The following is a 15,988-nucleotide window of genomic DNA, read 5'->3' as shown; positions in this document are numbered from 1 at the left end:
GCTCAACTCCGTCTACATCTAAAGCAGATGAGTTCATCCCGAGTGATGGTCGGGGCAGCCCCAAGGGCCCTGCACCACCTCGCACAGCCTTTGGCGAAGGGGCAAGGACCACAGGGCAAGGACCTGGTCAGCTGCAAAAGTCACGCTCCCCATCCTCCCTCCAGAGGAGGGTGAAATCCCTGAGGCAGCAAAATTACACAGCGATGAAGCCTCAAGCCAGTGTGGGCAAAGCGTGATAACCTGCTCTGTAACGTGCTGCAGAAACCCTCTGCATTTGTTACCTGTTCCTCTGAGACACAGAGAAGTCCAGTGTGACCCAGAAAAACCATCTCAGCACCTGGGACCAACCCAGAAAACCATCTTGGTGCTTGAGAGTGACCCAGAAAACCATCTCACCCCATGCCAGGCAGGCCAGTGAACGTGGCCTTAGCATCATCTCCAAAAGCGTCTCGCTGCCTCCCACGGGAGGAGGCAGCTGCAGGCAGGACCAGCCTGTGGTGGAGGCAGGATCGCAGCCCAGGCTCATCAGAACAGTTTTCCGCAGCAGAGGGAACCATGCTGATTCACACAAGCTGGGGATCTGGCTCTGGGTTTTAATTTCAGTTCCCCAGCTGGCTTTCCTTGTCCCAAAAGATAAAAGCCAGCAGGCGGCAAATGTCATCAATAAACTGCCACCCAGATTAAAGCACTCCTCTATTCCACTTGCATTATTTATCCCTTTTCACCAAACACGCACACACACAAACAACAACAAAAAGGCCAGTCCTTGAAAAAATAAATAAATCTTGCCTAGGAGCAGCTCACAATTAAAAATGCATTATGGAATTTCTTGAAGATGAGTTAGACTGGAGCGTGTACAGGTAGTGATGAAGGCAGGTTATAAATGGCCTCTGTCAAGCAGAAGAAAGGTTATAAAACCGTTATACTTCGTGCTTAAAAAAGAAAATCAATTTTCCATGTGAGCAAAATGCTGTACATATTAATAAAAGTTCACGAGACCCTGGACCCTGCACTCGCTGTCACAGGCAGGGTCCCGATGGTAGATGGGCTGCCAAGCCTTGCTCACTCTTGGCTACTCAAGAAGTAAACTGCCTGCAGGGGACATCAGAAAGATGCTTTAGGGAGTCCTGGCCCACCTCATCCAAGCAATGAGAAGTTTGTCTCCACTCCCTAGAAAACCTGTGCCTTTTCCCTACGGCAGCAGCATCAAAGCCCCGCCTGCAGCAACCTCGATATCTCAGGCATCCCCGTGCCTGACGTCCCTCAGACACTTCGCTGGCTCCCATGCCCTCAGCTCTGAAGCTTGGGTGGACCTTGCAAACCTCAGCACCTTCCTTGCAAGCGCCAGGTAAGGTGGGAAGGGGAGGCAAGGGAAGGTTGAGAGGCACATGGCTTTTCTAGCCAAAGGATGTTAGGACAAGGGGTAATGGTTTTAAACTAAAAGAGGGTAGATTCAGACTAGATATAAGGAAGAAATTGTTTATGATGAGGGTGGTGAAACACAAGAACAGATTGCTCAGAGAGGTGGTAGATGCCCCATTGCTGGAAACATTCATGGTCAGACTGGACGGGGCTCTGAGCAACCTGATCTGGTTGAAGATGTCCCTGGTCACTGCCGGGGGGGTTGGACTAGATGGCCTTTAAAGGTCCCTTCCAACCCAAACCATTCTATGTTTCTATGTTGGCAGGAAACGCTCTGGAATAGGACGCTGCCCATCTCTGCAGAGCAGGCAGGGCACAGGCAGGGCCCTGCAGAGATAGCCTGGGAAACAGTAGCCCTGCCTAGGCACAGAACAGCAGAAGACATGGGAGCAGGAAGCCTTCTAGATGCATACGCAGAATAAGTATGAAGGAGGAGAGGACACTTAGAACAATCTGTGCTTTTCACCGCTGAGCTGCCTGGGAAACAGGATGAGGATAAGTGTGTTTGTGAATCTGCCGATACAACACTTATCTCCTGCAGTCTCCTCTGCATCTGCCGGCCCCACTGTAAGAATAAGAGCTGTGCAAATTGGCAGAAACGCATCTCCCTGGAGGACACGGAGGGCTGACTGCAAACAGCATCTTCCATTTCACAGCACCGCATCCGCATCTCTGCTGCTCTCCCCATGCCGACAGGGATGGGGAGGTCTGGGACTCTGCCCAGGTCCCCTCTGGAGCTCCCACGGGACCCTTCCGGGTGCTGAAAGCAACTGGATGGGACCTTAAGTCAGCAGAAGCTACAGGATCACAGTCAGGGGATCAGTCATGGCTTTTCTGAGCTGTCACTTGGGACTCTCGCCCTAGCACTGATCCATGTGCTGAGCCCCAGCCCACAGAGGAAGAGGATGGCTCTTTCCCTGGGACTGGGTTAGCAGGTCGCTGAAGCCCTCCCTCCCTTAGCCCCACTCTGCTTAAGGCCACCCTTGGGATATTCCTCCAGTTTGGCTTTTAATCACCACGAAGCGTGTTTCCTTTCTGTTTGTAATTACGCATCCTAATATGCATTAATTATGGCAGGCAAATAGCTCAGCACAAAATTTGCAAAAGAAAGCACCCCCTCCCCTCCGCACCCATCCCTGGCTCGGCGCAGAGCTGGCTCTCCAGCAAGCTGTTTTGTTGCAGCAAGAAGCTCTCCGGGGACAGAAAGCTTTGGTAGCCAATGCACAAACACAGGAGGTGGCCCTGTTTGGTGGGGCTGGGGGGAACGAAGATGCAAGGGACAGTGAGCCAGGGGAACCGGCGAGCTCTGCAATTAGTGCCAGCCAGCAAAACAAACAGGCAGACGGCAGGAGAGGCATCACCAGCCACCCGCGCGGAGGGTTTTGCAGGGATGAATAGGTGGATGGAGCAACTATTGGGCACAATAAAACTTTACTACAGATCTCCCTACCCCTGGAGCAGAGGACTTGCAATTGGGATGTCCCACCAATAGACCAGAGCAGGGGGAAAACTAAAGCCCATTTGGGAGCAACTATGTTCTTGCCCATAGCAGTCAGAAATGACGCAGGAAAAAGCCAGCTCATGCTAATCCTGACTCCCTGGGTTGTGCTGAAGGGTTGGTCTGGGCTCCCAGGTGGGCTCACAAAACCAGCGCTCTCTCTGGGCGTTTATAAAGGACCAGATCTGTTATTGCTGACATTGATTTGTCTGGCTTGGGCAGCAGAGAACCAATAATTACAGTGAGTTTTAATCAATCCCCCATCAATTCAGCTGCAGTTCAATTTGCGATCTGCCTTGGCAGTGACACAGGATGGGGGGCTGTGTCGGAAAATGATTAGAAAATCAATAAGCAACTCAGCCAATAACTCTGACTGGACGATCATGGGTGACATGTCCCTCCCTGATGAGAGGAAAGCTGGCGAGACGTGGTGCCCCAGCAGCCCCTGGCCAACCATCTCTGTGCAACCCTTGTCCAGATACGGGCTGGATCCATTTGTCCAGGGAGGCAAAGAGATCCTACAAACTGTTAGTCAGCTATTCAAAAGAAAAAGCTGTTTGTGGTTTGCTACATTAGACCCACACAGCTCGGGAACTTGCTTCAAACTCCTAGACCATCTTTCATCCATGGATCTGATACGCAAAAATATCTCACAGCTTGGGAAGAGGGCTGGCACTTAGGAGAGGAAAAGGGAAGTAGGGGGAGACTCCAGCTCATGGTCTGCTCCGAAAAGCCAGAGAGAAGGCGTTACCATATAAATGTAATTCCACTGCCTTGCAAATCCGCTCCATCTATGCAGGAGTGAATTGGTTTCTCTGTGATGATGGCCAGCCCTGAAAATTGCTCTTGAGATTGGAAAAGAAAACTTACTTTCTTATCTTCTTCTGCATTAGTGCTGATAATACAGATCCTGCAGGTTAAACATGACCCACAGCTACAACGCCCTGACCCTGCTGCTGCCGATAGGTTTGCAAAGGAGGAACCACCGGCAGCTCAGTGGGGTTTGGCTGATAGCACAGCCGGACATCAGCTCGTCCCCTCCCAGCCACACCGAGCAGAGCACCCAGGTCTTTATTTTTGTGATTGCAGTCAGCAAACAGGCTCCAAATACGCACGGGGAATGGATATGCTGAATAAGAATATGCTATTTTTATCTGGTTTTTGGAGAAATGGGCTTTTTTTCGCTTTTAAATGACATTTCCAAGGTGACAGAGTGGCAGAGCTGGCAGGACCTGCTGCCACATACCCCACTGCCACCCCCGGGAGGCCACCATAGCCAGCCTCACCGACACACGGAGCCATGGTTTGGAACAAATCGGGATGCCCGTGCGCACTGCCATCACCCCGGCACAGTGTGTGACACTGCATGGCCTCCTGCCACCAGACCTGGCACAGCTCCTCCACCCACCGCCACCATCCTCAGCACAGCCAGAGCAAACGCAATGGGAAGAGAATCGTTTTCAAGGGAAAGAAAGCGAGCATCCGCCAAAACCCGTACAAGATTGTGTCTTAGGAAAAAAGGTATCTGGACGAGTCCCTGTTCACATTAGTGAGCAAAGGGCCTTTTTTTTTCTTTTCTCGTTTACAAAGCTCATTAGCAGCAACACGGGTGAGGGGGTCACTGGAAATAAAATCCGAGTCTCATTACTGACATGGATCCCCCAGATGAGAGGACACCAGCTCTCCATCTGAGCTGCCTGACAGGGTTTCTCAGCTTAGCTCCTCTTTTCCATTATTAAGTTTTTAAAAAAAAGGATATTTAATAAAGTGTTTCTGTAGAGAGTAAACTGCCCTTTTTATTATTCCGCTCTGTTTTCTCAACAATAGCAGCCTTTTTGTCAGATAAAAGCCCAGACTTCTCCCATACCAGGGTGTCAGAGGTGATGCTCTGGGTGCAGATGAGCCTGGCTCCTCCCTGGGATCTTTAAAACCGCACAGCGAAGCTGCCACCAAATCCCTTCTCCTGGTGCCGCTCCAGGTACCACACACCCATGTCCGGATGCGTCTGGAGGCGAGACCCAGGACCCCAGCCCCGTGATCCTGCCCAGTGCAGCTCCTCCAAGCTGCATCCCCAGCACCGCCGGCCCAAGGCTGCAAAAAGTGCTGGTGGCTCAGTGCTGCAGAGGCACTGAGTGCAACGTCCAAAGGCCCTAATAAACCCCCCTTCGTTTAGAGGCCTTCTCACTCCTCACCGAGGAACCTCTTCAGCGAGAGACAAAAGCATTAATCTGCTGAGGTACAAGGAAGTGCCAGCATGTTAATGAACTCCAAACTATGCACTGGCATGTATTTTATTTGCTTGTTGGAGCTCAGAAATGATACAAATGCAGTAAACTCCTCTGTGTCCATATACATATATATTCAGACAACTTTGGCTTATTCTGCCTTCTCTTTCTTGGCCCAGAAGGCCCTGGGTGAGCAACGCTCCTCAGCAGCAGCAGGACCAGAGTCTGGCTATACATAGTCCAGTCTCTACAGCTGAGATTTATCCCTCCTGTCCTTATATTTTGGTAAAATGGGCCAAAAAGCTGGTCGCTAAAGTGCCCATCAGCTCCAGGCAGTCTCTCTCCAGGGCCACCCCTCACCCCCTCGGGGCAGCAATGTCCCCACCACCACCCTGGATTCGGCAGAGTCCTCCCCGGCACCCTGCTGTGGGGGAGCATCCTTCCCAGAGGGAAACATTACAACTGTTTTCTGAAATAACAGTAATTATCTTCCCACTTTTTCCCCTCCTTCCTTTCCCCCTGCTTCCTTTTCCCTTTCAAGATCATCAATCATTATTTTAGCCTCAGAAAATCAAACCCATCTGTCTTCCAGGCTCCCGAGCACACGCTATAATAGCTCACACCCCTCAGCTCAGTCCCCCCGTGACAGTGGGCTGGGGGCTCCACGGAGGAACTGAAGCTCCATGCAATGAGGCATCATCTCCTCACCTGCGGCTACCGCAGAGCTCTCGCATGGACCCTCTCGGGAAAGTCGCTATGTGTATTTTTTGCATCTCAATTCAAAGTGTTTCAAGCAGCTGGTGGGATGCTATGTACATAGACATAAGTGCTCAGAGCTCCTGGAGCAAGGAAATCAAGCTAGTGGAAACCCTCCAGCTGCTTTCCTTCCAGGAGTCACCAACACCCCATTTTGGGGTGCGCTGGCATCTCCTGCCCATTGGGGCATTTTCCTTCCTAGCCACAGCAGAGGCTGGCACCTCCAAAAACCTTTGGGAGATCAGAAATTCAACTCCTGCCCCACCTGACATCCAGGGTAGAGCCCAGCCACAACGCTACATGCCAAATCCTATGACCCAAACCAAACCCAAAGACCCAACCCAGCTGCAACCACAACACACGAAGCATCCCAGTCTGCTGGGGAGCAGAGGGGCAAAGGCTGGTGCCAGCCAAGTCCTCTGAGGAATGCCACTGAAAAAGCCAACGCTAGAGAAAATGGGGCTTTTATCACCCAAACTACCTCTTCCCAGTGCAGGCAGAGACCTCCAGATCACCTCAGCGCTTCCTGAGTTATTCCACTTGCTTTTTAAATTTGGCCACCGCTTGCCGACGTGGTGCAAATCCCTTTTGCAGCAGTGAAAGCAAAGGCAGGCAGGTGGTGGGCTCCCCACCTGCCCCTCCGATACCTGCCGCAGCCGGCTACCAGCCCCAGTGGCTGTTGTCATCCTTTGCTTCTCTCTCTTCCTCAAATCCCATTTTCATCACAGGTCGTTACCTGGCTTAACGAGATAAATCCGAAACCGCAGGCTCCTTGGGAGGGGGGCTTGCTGTTGAGCTCAGGGGGCTTCTGCTTCCAATCATAACGTGCATAAGGAGTCATCTTCTGCTTCAAGGAGCCAGCTAAACTTTAAAGGGATTAGAAGAGAATAGTTTCCTCCCCATCTCCCTCCCTTGCATGTGCATCTCTAACATAATTAGCTAGGTGCCTCGTAAGGCAGGGATGGCTGAGTTTTTATTTTTCAATGAACAATTGTCTGTCAGAAAAATGCAGATTTGATGAAGCTTAAGTGCTTTGTGGGATTCCATCAATTACATCTCAAAATTCATTGGGAAATTAGGAGAGCATTTAATTTTGACAGGGTTGAAATGTTTTGGTTTCCACTGCCTAATTTTGTTTTTATTTCAGGCTATACACTGGGATAACGCAATATATACCAAAACCTCCAGATGACAACGTTGGAATTAAGCATTTCCCCCTCCTTCATAGAAAGGAGATGTTTCAAACCAAAATATTTTGGAATTTTACCATATGTGGGGGATTTCTGCACAGCATTTTGGTTTGGGCTTAAACTCCCAAACACACAATTTCCCCCCAAGAATATCAGTTCTCAGCACCATCCACTTCATGAAGTAGCTCCCCACTCCCCTTGGTCCCCAAGCCACCCCGGGTGACTTGTGCTGGAAGGAGGAGACCGGAGTGGTAGCCACTGCCCTCTTCCTTCATTTCTACCTGAAATGGTTACACTCTTAAATTAAGCCATTTCTCTGCCCTGCTTTGCAGCGGCTAAGGAACAGCCCATCATTTTGATGTGGAAGAGAGCAAAAGAGAAGGATTAGCTCCAGACAGGCTGCACTGAGGCTTATACGCCTGTGTGGACCATGCCAAATTTCTCTTCCTTCTCTGTCTAAAAAGGCTGGGACCAACACTGCACCAGTGTCACCATGCGCCAGAACTTCATTAAGAGACTTTCTGGTAGATGCTCCCCCTTCTGCATACTACTGAGCCAGACAAACTCCCTCCTGCCTGATGGGCTGACCCCCTGATTGTAGAAAGGAACAGTTCATATCGTCCTTGTAGGCAAACTATACTTTTTTCTCACTCCAATTAGAAATAAATCTGTGCTAGAGGAACCTCAGCCTGCAAGCAGGGAGATGGTGGTGATCAGCAGGATTCATGTCTGCGTGGAACAGCAGCGCCCGCTGCCTGGGCTGGGTGGGGTCTCAGACCTCTTGCCGACACCTCTCCCAAGGTGGGACGGATCCTGGAGCACAGCCATGCTGTCAGCCCTTCCACATCCACCTGCGCAACATCTTTGGCCTCCGTGCACCAGTCACTCTCTTCTGACTTAAAAGACTAACTCACCAACATCTGCAGGCATCACAGATGCTGCGGAACCATCAGTCCACACCACCTGCATCCACCTGCTGCCACGCCACTGCAGTGAAGCTGCTTATGCAGCAGGGAAACAAGGGGCCTAATTCTGCTGCTACCTTGGCGTGGGACCCCAAGCTGCCTTCCCCACCAGCAGCTGGGCAGCTCATGCCCCCCTGCTTCTCTAGGAGGTCCTCATGGTGATGAGACCCATCCTGAGAGGCTCAGACATGGGGGTCGGACACTCACCTTCACTGCATGCCTGTACCTGCCGCTGCCTCCTCCCACAGTGATGCCAAGGATGCCCCGTGTGCATCGGAGGGGCACCGTCCACCTCCTTGCCCAGCTCATGTGCCAGGACCAAAGCTCACTTTCCTTGGGAAAAAAAAACCTCACCCCTCTTATTCCCCTGGGGCTGCAGTCCTGCCTTGCTGGGGCTCACAAACGGGCATGGCCATGGGGCATCAGATGCAAGTGACCCCCCTTCTTCCCGGGCAGACGGGAGGACTAGCATCAGTGAGCAAAGCCAAGCTGAGAGACAGGTGGGGAAACCTGAATTTAAGCCAGGTTACCGGTGTTTTCTTCAGTCCCTCAGGGCCAATTCACAGGTTTTCATCTCAAATTATAAATCACCAACACATAAGGGTCAAGCCCTTTGCTTCCTTCACCATCCGCCTTCCTGGCTGAGCAGCTACAGTGCTGGGAGAAGGGATCAGCGATATATATTCCTGTATTGGCAGTAATCTGACTTATTCCTCCAGCACAGTTTCTCCTGGTTTGCTGTGATCCCTGCAAGATGGTACAAAATGCACACTGGACTCAACGTGTGGAACAGAGCCACCAGATTTAAAGAAGCTCACTGAGATTTTGTCATCATGGGAAATGCCCGTGGCTTCCCCAGACCTGACAGTAATTCTGGGGTGTATCAAGGAAAAGCAGCACAGAAACAGGTTTTCTAGAGCTTGGGGAGTGTTTTGTTATGCTGCAAGGTAAGGCTCAAAGGCAAGGCTCCAGTTAGCAATGCCAAGGTCTTAGCAAGGTTGCAGCTCATAGTTCTTAAAACTACCCAAACAAAAAAAGCCTCCGATAAGAAAAGAACTGCAGAAAACCTTTATGCACTAATGCCATCTACTGGGTACGGGTAAAAATAACAGAAAAGCCATGAAAAGAAGGGAAAAAAGGGCCCCATGGGGAGTGTGCGATGGAAGCTGAGGAGCTGTCACCCCTCCGGTGGGGACCCACTGCAGAGCCTTTGGGGTCTCCCAGGTGACACCTCACACGCAGGATTTTAACTAAGCAAAGGGATGTACTCTTTTCTCCTTCGTAAGCCCAAGGAGACCACCGTCAGAGAGACTCCACCATGAGCTGCAAGAAACTGCCCTCGACATTTCAACCAAGTCCTTTTAAGGCCAAACAATTAGGTAATGGCAGAGCCCACGCCGCTGAAAAGCCCGAAGATAAATGCATCCCCAGTCCTCGCAGAATTACTGGAAGCTGTATTAAGGGCATGAAGGAACTGGTAACAGATGATGATTATATATAAAAGGAATAAGAAATCTTTGAGATTTGTGCTGTTCCCTGGTTGCGCTGCTAGGCTCCGGCTCTGCTGCGTATTAATTGCTTACAAGGCTGCATGTATATTTTATGCTCAGTACCTGCCTGGAACATTTGTTGGATTTAGCCTTGATTGATGAACCACTGATTATATACTTCTGTGGTCCTTGGCAAATTAATAAACTGTTGACTGGTAAAGATTAACAACATGTCATGATTTGCGAAACAGCGTCCAGAGTAAAGCTGAAGCAAACCTAGTGCTAAAATTAGTACGTGAATGCTCCCTGAACTCTATAAAAAGGGGATAGCTTAATTAAATTACATCCCTATATTGCCCATAGCACTTACCAAATTGGCAAATTGAGTTCACAGCAGTTCAGCTTTAAAACTAACTGACATCCCTGAAAATTTGCAGCAAATGACCCCATCCCTGCTTGCACTGGAAGCCCAGCTCACACCCGGCAGACGCCAGCAGCAGAGGCAGGATGAGGAGGGGATGAATTGCCCAGTGCAAGGGCTGGTGCAGAAGGTGCTGCAAGGTCACAATGCTGCGGCTGTGGCGAGCTCCAAAACTCAGCTCCCATCACCTGCGACCTCACTCAGTGCCACAAGCATGACCTGGGGCTGGGGGCAGCGCTGCCTGCCCACCCCTTAAGCTTCTCCCCAGATCGACAGCCACAGATCATGGTCAGAAACATAGGGCAGTGCCCCCCAGACCTCTGCTTGCACTGCTGCTATTGCTGGGGACCTACAAGCAGGTGATGAGTGTAAAACATTGCACAGGGTTGGGAGAGCCGGGAGGGATGGACCACTGTGCCCTTGGTGTCAGTCCGATGGTAAGCACGGACAGATGTGGACTGGAGGCGAGATGCAGCAGCCGTCTCCAAACTTCCCCCGGGAAGCTCAGTTCTGCTGTCCTCAGGCTACAGCTGGGACTGGGGAGCTGGGGGGCCTTCACTCCATAACTGGGGGCTGTGGAGAGGGGCAAAGCAGCCTTGCACTCCTACAGCGGGGAGAAAAAGGGGTGAAGAGCAGAGGAAGAAGAGACAGACATCTCTGCGGCCATCTTCTGTCACCATGGGATGCACGGCCCTGGGAGCCCGGCGTGATGCCAGGGGATGAGGGGGGTCCCGTGGTCCCTGTGTGTCACCTCTCGCCTACGGCTCTCGGGGAGAGGATTCACCCCAGGAGGACAGCTCCCGCTGCTTCTCCTTTCTCCCCCTGCTGCCTGCTGTTCATTCTCTTTACATAAAGCCTCATTTAGGCATTACAGAAGCAGGGGGGTTATTTTCCCCAAGTGACACAGTTTTCAATTTCTGCCTCTCCGTGCACCAGTGTGGCGAGCGCTAGGCCTGTAATTTATTGACAATTTCTATCTTAATATATCCTGACTTTTAAAAAGAGGCATCTCTTCCCAGCAGCATGCGGTGATCAGAGCCCCGATTGCTTCTGACAGCATCTGGGAGTCACGCTGGTGTTCAGAGCAAAATTACACCCCAAAAAAGTGGGGAAAAAAAACCCAAAAGATGAGAAAGGCAGCTGCTCCCTGGAAAAGGGAACAAAAGAAAACAACAATGGGAGAAGAAAGCAGGAAAGGGAGAGGAGTGGCAATGGGGAGATGGCACCAGGCACTGCTGGTGACACATCAGACTGTCATGCTAAATGGCCCTAACAAGCAATTGGAGAAGGGGATAATGAAAACACCACCCCCGGGACGGTACCGCTCCAGCCTGACCTTTCCCGGCTGCCATGTATAAACATCTTCAATAAATAAAGAGACACTTAACTCCCGCTTCTGCCAAGATGGGAGGGATGGGGCGATGGGCGCTCTGCCTGCTGCGAGAGGGGAGGGGATGGGGCAGAGGGGTTTCGAGGGGCTTTGGAGCAGGGCAGGCGGAGTGAGTGACAGGCTCTGGACCCCCTTGGGGGTCACCACCCACTGCCTGGCAGGCAGACGGCTCCTACAACAGACAGACAAGAAAGGATGCTCCCAGGTTCCCCCAGTTTCCCAAGGCTCTGCCCCCACGTCTCTGTGTGTCGTACCAGACTCACACAAGCTCCGCACACAGGGAAGTGGTGACTTTGCTGTCAAGGCGAGGTGGGTTAGAGCCGGGAGGGGTGCTGAGCTCTGCTGCAGCCCACATGGAAGAATGGCAAAACCTCTCTGTGCATCGATAGCTGGGAGTGATTCAGAGCCTGTGCCCAAAACTAATGGTGTAGGGTTGAAGAGGTCTTCTGGAGGGGAGTTTGCAAAACCTGGGACTCAGTAGGTTGTCTGGCAAGACGGGAGCACGTTCAGAAACAAATCAAAACTCTGAGGGTGTTAGAGGGGCCCAGAGGGGGAGAGGGAGATGCTTCATCTTTCTCCCACGCTAGGAAGCACAAGGCAGGAGAAAAAGCGAGACTGCTTTCAGCCCCATGCTTTCTTGACAAGAAGGAAAATGACCATCAGCCTCAAGCATTTTTCTTTTGCTCATCTGAGCCCCCAGGCTCCTTCCCTGTGGTCCTTAAGGCACATGTGATTTGCTGCGAAGGCCCCAGGGGTGGGAGGAGTCCACCACCAGCACGCACATCCCCTCGACCACATCCCCGGAGACAGGGCAGGCAATGTCCCCCTCCGGCTTGTCCCCAAAGCAGACACCAGCCCCAGGGGCCAGCAGCCGTGGTACCTACCACACAGCCCGTTGAGTCCACCTTGCGATCTGAAACACACTTGAAGTTGCGGGTACATCCACCATTGTTGCGGGAGCAGTCTCGGACCGGCCCGAAGGAGGAGAGCAAGTCATTGATGGTTTCAAAGTAGGTGGACAGCATCGCTTCTTCCCTTGGAGAGAAAAGGCACCGTTAGGGCTGGCAGGGAGCTGGCAGCACATGGCACCGGCAGGGTAATCCACAGAGAGAGCTGCTCTAGCAAAATCATGGCATTTTGATTAGCAAAGTCAAGTCAAATTAAGCTTCCCAAGAAAACTAAGACTTTGTGATTACGCTTTATATAATAAATTTGCTGCATAACTCTGACATCCTTGATGAAAATCAACCAGTTATGGGGTTTCAAAGATACTATCTATCTACCATTTTTACTCAAACTAGCAACTAAGAGATACTTTATTAGTAGCCTGGAGTTGTGTGTGAATCCAGCCCTACACTATACAACAGTGAATCCACAACAGCGAAACTCCTCCTGAACATTTCACAGCTAGGCCAAGCCTCCCCAAGCACCGACACCCTGTCCATCACCTGGGCACACTGCCAAAGCTGGAAAACCATACGAAACTTGGCTTCGCACTTGCTGGGATGTGGAGCTTCATCCCTGTGCTTGGCTTAGGGGACGGGGGACCTGGAGGAGGGGACGCAGGGATGGGTGCAGGCACAGCTCTCTGCTGCACTGCTCCAGCCCGTGATGGCTCTGCAAAGCCCAGGGCATGGCTGCACTGTGACACCCCTCTACTTAAGCAAGCGAGAAGCATAAATGCCTATGAATTCAATGGCCACGTAAAGCCTTGGGAAGCTCCCAGCCCTGCCTCTCTGAGCTGCACACACAGCAGATTTTGTCTGTGATAAAGTATTCAGGCACTTTGCTTTCTGCTGGGTGCCCGCAAAGGGAACACAGATGCTTGTCGAGAGCTTTAAGCATTTCCAAGGTATTTTTCATCTTCAAAGCACATTTTATATATTAACCGATACCTGCAACCCATCTTGGGCAACAGATCCCGTCACCCTCTTACCAACAGGAGAGAGACAAAGCGATTTACCCAAGGTCACAGAATAAGTCACTGATGGTGATGGACTTGACCTCCACAGGCTATTTATTAGATCTTTAAACACAGGGGGGCTGCAAATAAACACTGACCCCTCTGACCTTAAAATAGCCCCCAAGGCAATGCTGGGAGTCACAGGGTGGTTTATTCCCCTTTAGCATCTCCCCTGCTCTCCCATCAGCACCTAAAAAGCCACTCAATGACTCAATGCCCAGTGCTAGTCACCCTTTTTTGGGGGGTTCTTGATTTGAAAACCATGTGCTTGGCAATGAAACAGTGGTGGAGGAATATTCAGCAGCCCTTAAGACCACAGCACTGCTGTCTCAAACTAGCACTGCATTATCTATCAGCGGAGGGCCCCTGCGCGCACGCACGCCGTCACACTCATGCACACAGCCCTGCCAACACCAAATGCTCGAAAAAATCATGAGTCAGGCATTAAAAAAAAATAGAAAGAGACTGGCATAAAAATGATGAGATTTTAAAAATAAATCAATCACTGGGTGGGTTTTTTTTTTTTTCCTCCCCTAAATTTGCCTTCTGTTTTCTGAGCCTTTAGAGTGTAATCGAGCTTTTCCCTCCAAACTTGAGGGCTAGAAACTACCCAGAGACCAAACCCAAAGAAATAAAGCCCTACACAGTATTGAAGTCACAATTTTGCAGATTCTAGATTTCCAGGCAATCACACGATTCCAGAAGCTGGGACTTTCAAAAAGGAAAACACCATCAAACCATCAAGAACTGGTAAACTGGCACATCCCCACTCGAATGGAAGTGGAGGGCAACTTCTCCGCTACCATGGGTCGGGGCGGATGAGTTACTCGAGCACCGGGGTAGCTCCGTGCCCACTGCAGTGCCTCCAGCTGCATTGCTGCCCCACGTAGCAAATTCATGTCTGTGCTGCCCGCTTTCACCCCAATTAATGCTTCCCAATTAACTTTTCCCTCTTGGCGATCATGCTTCCGATAATTCCCCCTCTCTTGGCCCATCTCCTAGATTTTCCAGCATATTTGGAGCTGAATCTCCCTCTGTCCTTTCTTGGTCATGTTTCAAATATCTTTAGAGGCCCTTTTCTATTAGCACTCTGTTCCCACCAGAATTTGCAGCTCCTCCAAAGTGAGGGAGTGAGAAAGGCAAAATATATTAGATCAAGGCACCTATTTCTGCTGGAGAGGTGGGGGGAGAGAAAGGGCATATTATTTACCAACCAAAAATGCTGTTTATTAACGCAGAGAGAATTACTTAAATAACAAAAACAACAAACCACGACAGCTCCTCCACCACCCACCCAGAAAGCTCAGCCCCATCTGGTTCTCCCGAGGGGTTTCTTGTCGTGGGCGGACTGCACGGAGAACCGTGTCCCCATCCTCCCTCCTGGCTTTTCCATTTGTCCACCAAACAACCAGACCCTCCTGCAGCTCCCACGTCCATGAAGGGGGAAGGTGAGGAGCTACAGCTGCGCTGGGGGGTATAAAGGAGACCCCGGGGCCCAATCCTCGGCTGGGGTAACTCCAGAGAGCTGGAGTGCTGCTGGGGGAAGATGGCTCATCCTGCACGGTGCCATGCTCCCGGGCTGGGACTGGCAGGGGCAGCTTGTCACGCTTTTAATTAAAAGCTGGAAGCACACAACAACCTCCTGCCCTCAGGAGGTGGAGGACAGGAACGAGAACTTCACTCTCCGAAATTGTGCCTGGTGTAATGGATGACCCTTGACAAAACACGGGCATGGGCTGCTGAGCCAGAATGAGCCATTAAACGTATTAAAATATTAACCTCGCTGGAAGGTGGACAAGAGGAGCCAGAGGGAAGTGTTCAAATGTCACCTGTGAGAGGAGCAGGGTGATGGCGCTGCCTGCAGACGGAGGGAGGCTGCTTGGCTGGATTGCTTCTGTGTCAGCCGTCGTTAGATTAGAGGAGCATCACTTCAACGCAGCGCCCTGACAAGGCGGATGTCAGCAGATGAGAGGGCTGACGCGATGCTCGGAGCGAGCTGGGATCAAACTTTGCTTTTGTCTGCCTCAGGAGGGGCCAGCAGAGCTGGGTTTGGTGCAGGCAGACGCTGCCGAGCCTTTGGCACTGCCAGCCTCAGTGGCTCCTTTTAATTTTAGGGGGTGAAGAGCAATAATTAATTACCTGCGTCCCACAGCGACAATGGGACAGGCAACAGGTGGCATGGACCAGATGATTTTCCATCCCTGCAGCTCCAGTGGTGACCCCTGCCCATCCCTCCCTGCCCGCTGTACAGGACCGCAGCCCCCAGATCCCAGAGCCGGCCCTGGAGAGCAGGCAGTGCCGACAAGGCAGGGGACACTTGAGGAGCGATGGCAGTGTCTGGCCACCACTGCACGGTGCCCGCCGGGGGCAGCCGTCCCTCCCCACCACCCGGGGAAGCCAGATTAGACCAGCCCTGATGGATGAATCACTTTCCCTGAAGTAACAAGCTGCCTGCAAAAGAACAGCTCTTTTCTCTTGTTCTCCATCTATCTGTATTGAATTTCATCGAGTGACCCTCAAATCTGTTCTGACAAGGCAGGACGGAGAAGATGGGCTCTGCAGTTTGTGCCGTGCCTGGCGTGCTGGGGGAAGCTGCCGGTGGCCCTGGCCAGACCCAGGCACCGAAGCCGCAAGGACCAGGCAGGGCTCAGCGCCCGGCAGGCTGGGA

The 15,988-nt window shown here is 51.6% G+C and overlaps 1 protein-coding gene across 1 annotated transcript in view; it reads right to left on the bottom strand.

The window, feature by feature from the left end:
* The window catches only part of ASTN2 (astrotactin 2), a gene marked incomplete at both ends in the record, with an annotated part of 359,009 nt that overhangs the window by 152,734 nt on the left and 190,287 nt on the right, over positions 1-15,988 (bottom strand). The window contains one exon of the mRNA XM_082327894.1: positions 12,242-12,392. Within this exon, the coding sequence (XP_082184020.1) occupies positions 12,242-12,392 (151 nt within the window). The remainder of the gene's footprint in view (positions 1-12,241; positions 12,393-15,988) is intronic.

Source organism: Platalea leucorodia, assembly GCF_965183815.1.
Source record: "Platalea leucorodia genome assembly, chromosome: 15".
Lineage (NCBI taxonomy): Eukaryota > Metazoa > Chordata > Aves > Pelecaniformes > Threskiornithidae > Platalea > Platalea leucorodia.
This window is presented reverse-complemented; position numbering and strand designations above follow the sequence as displayed.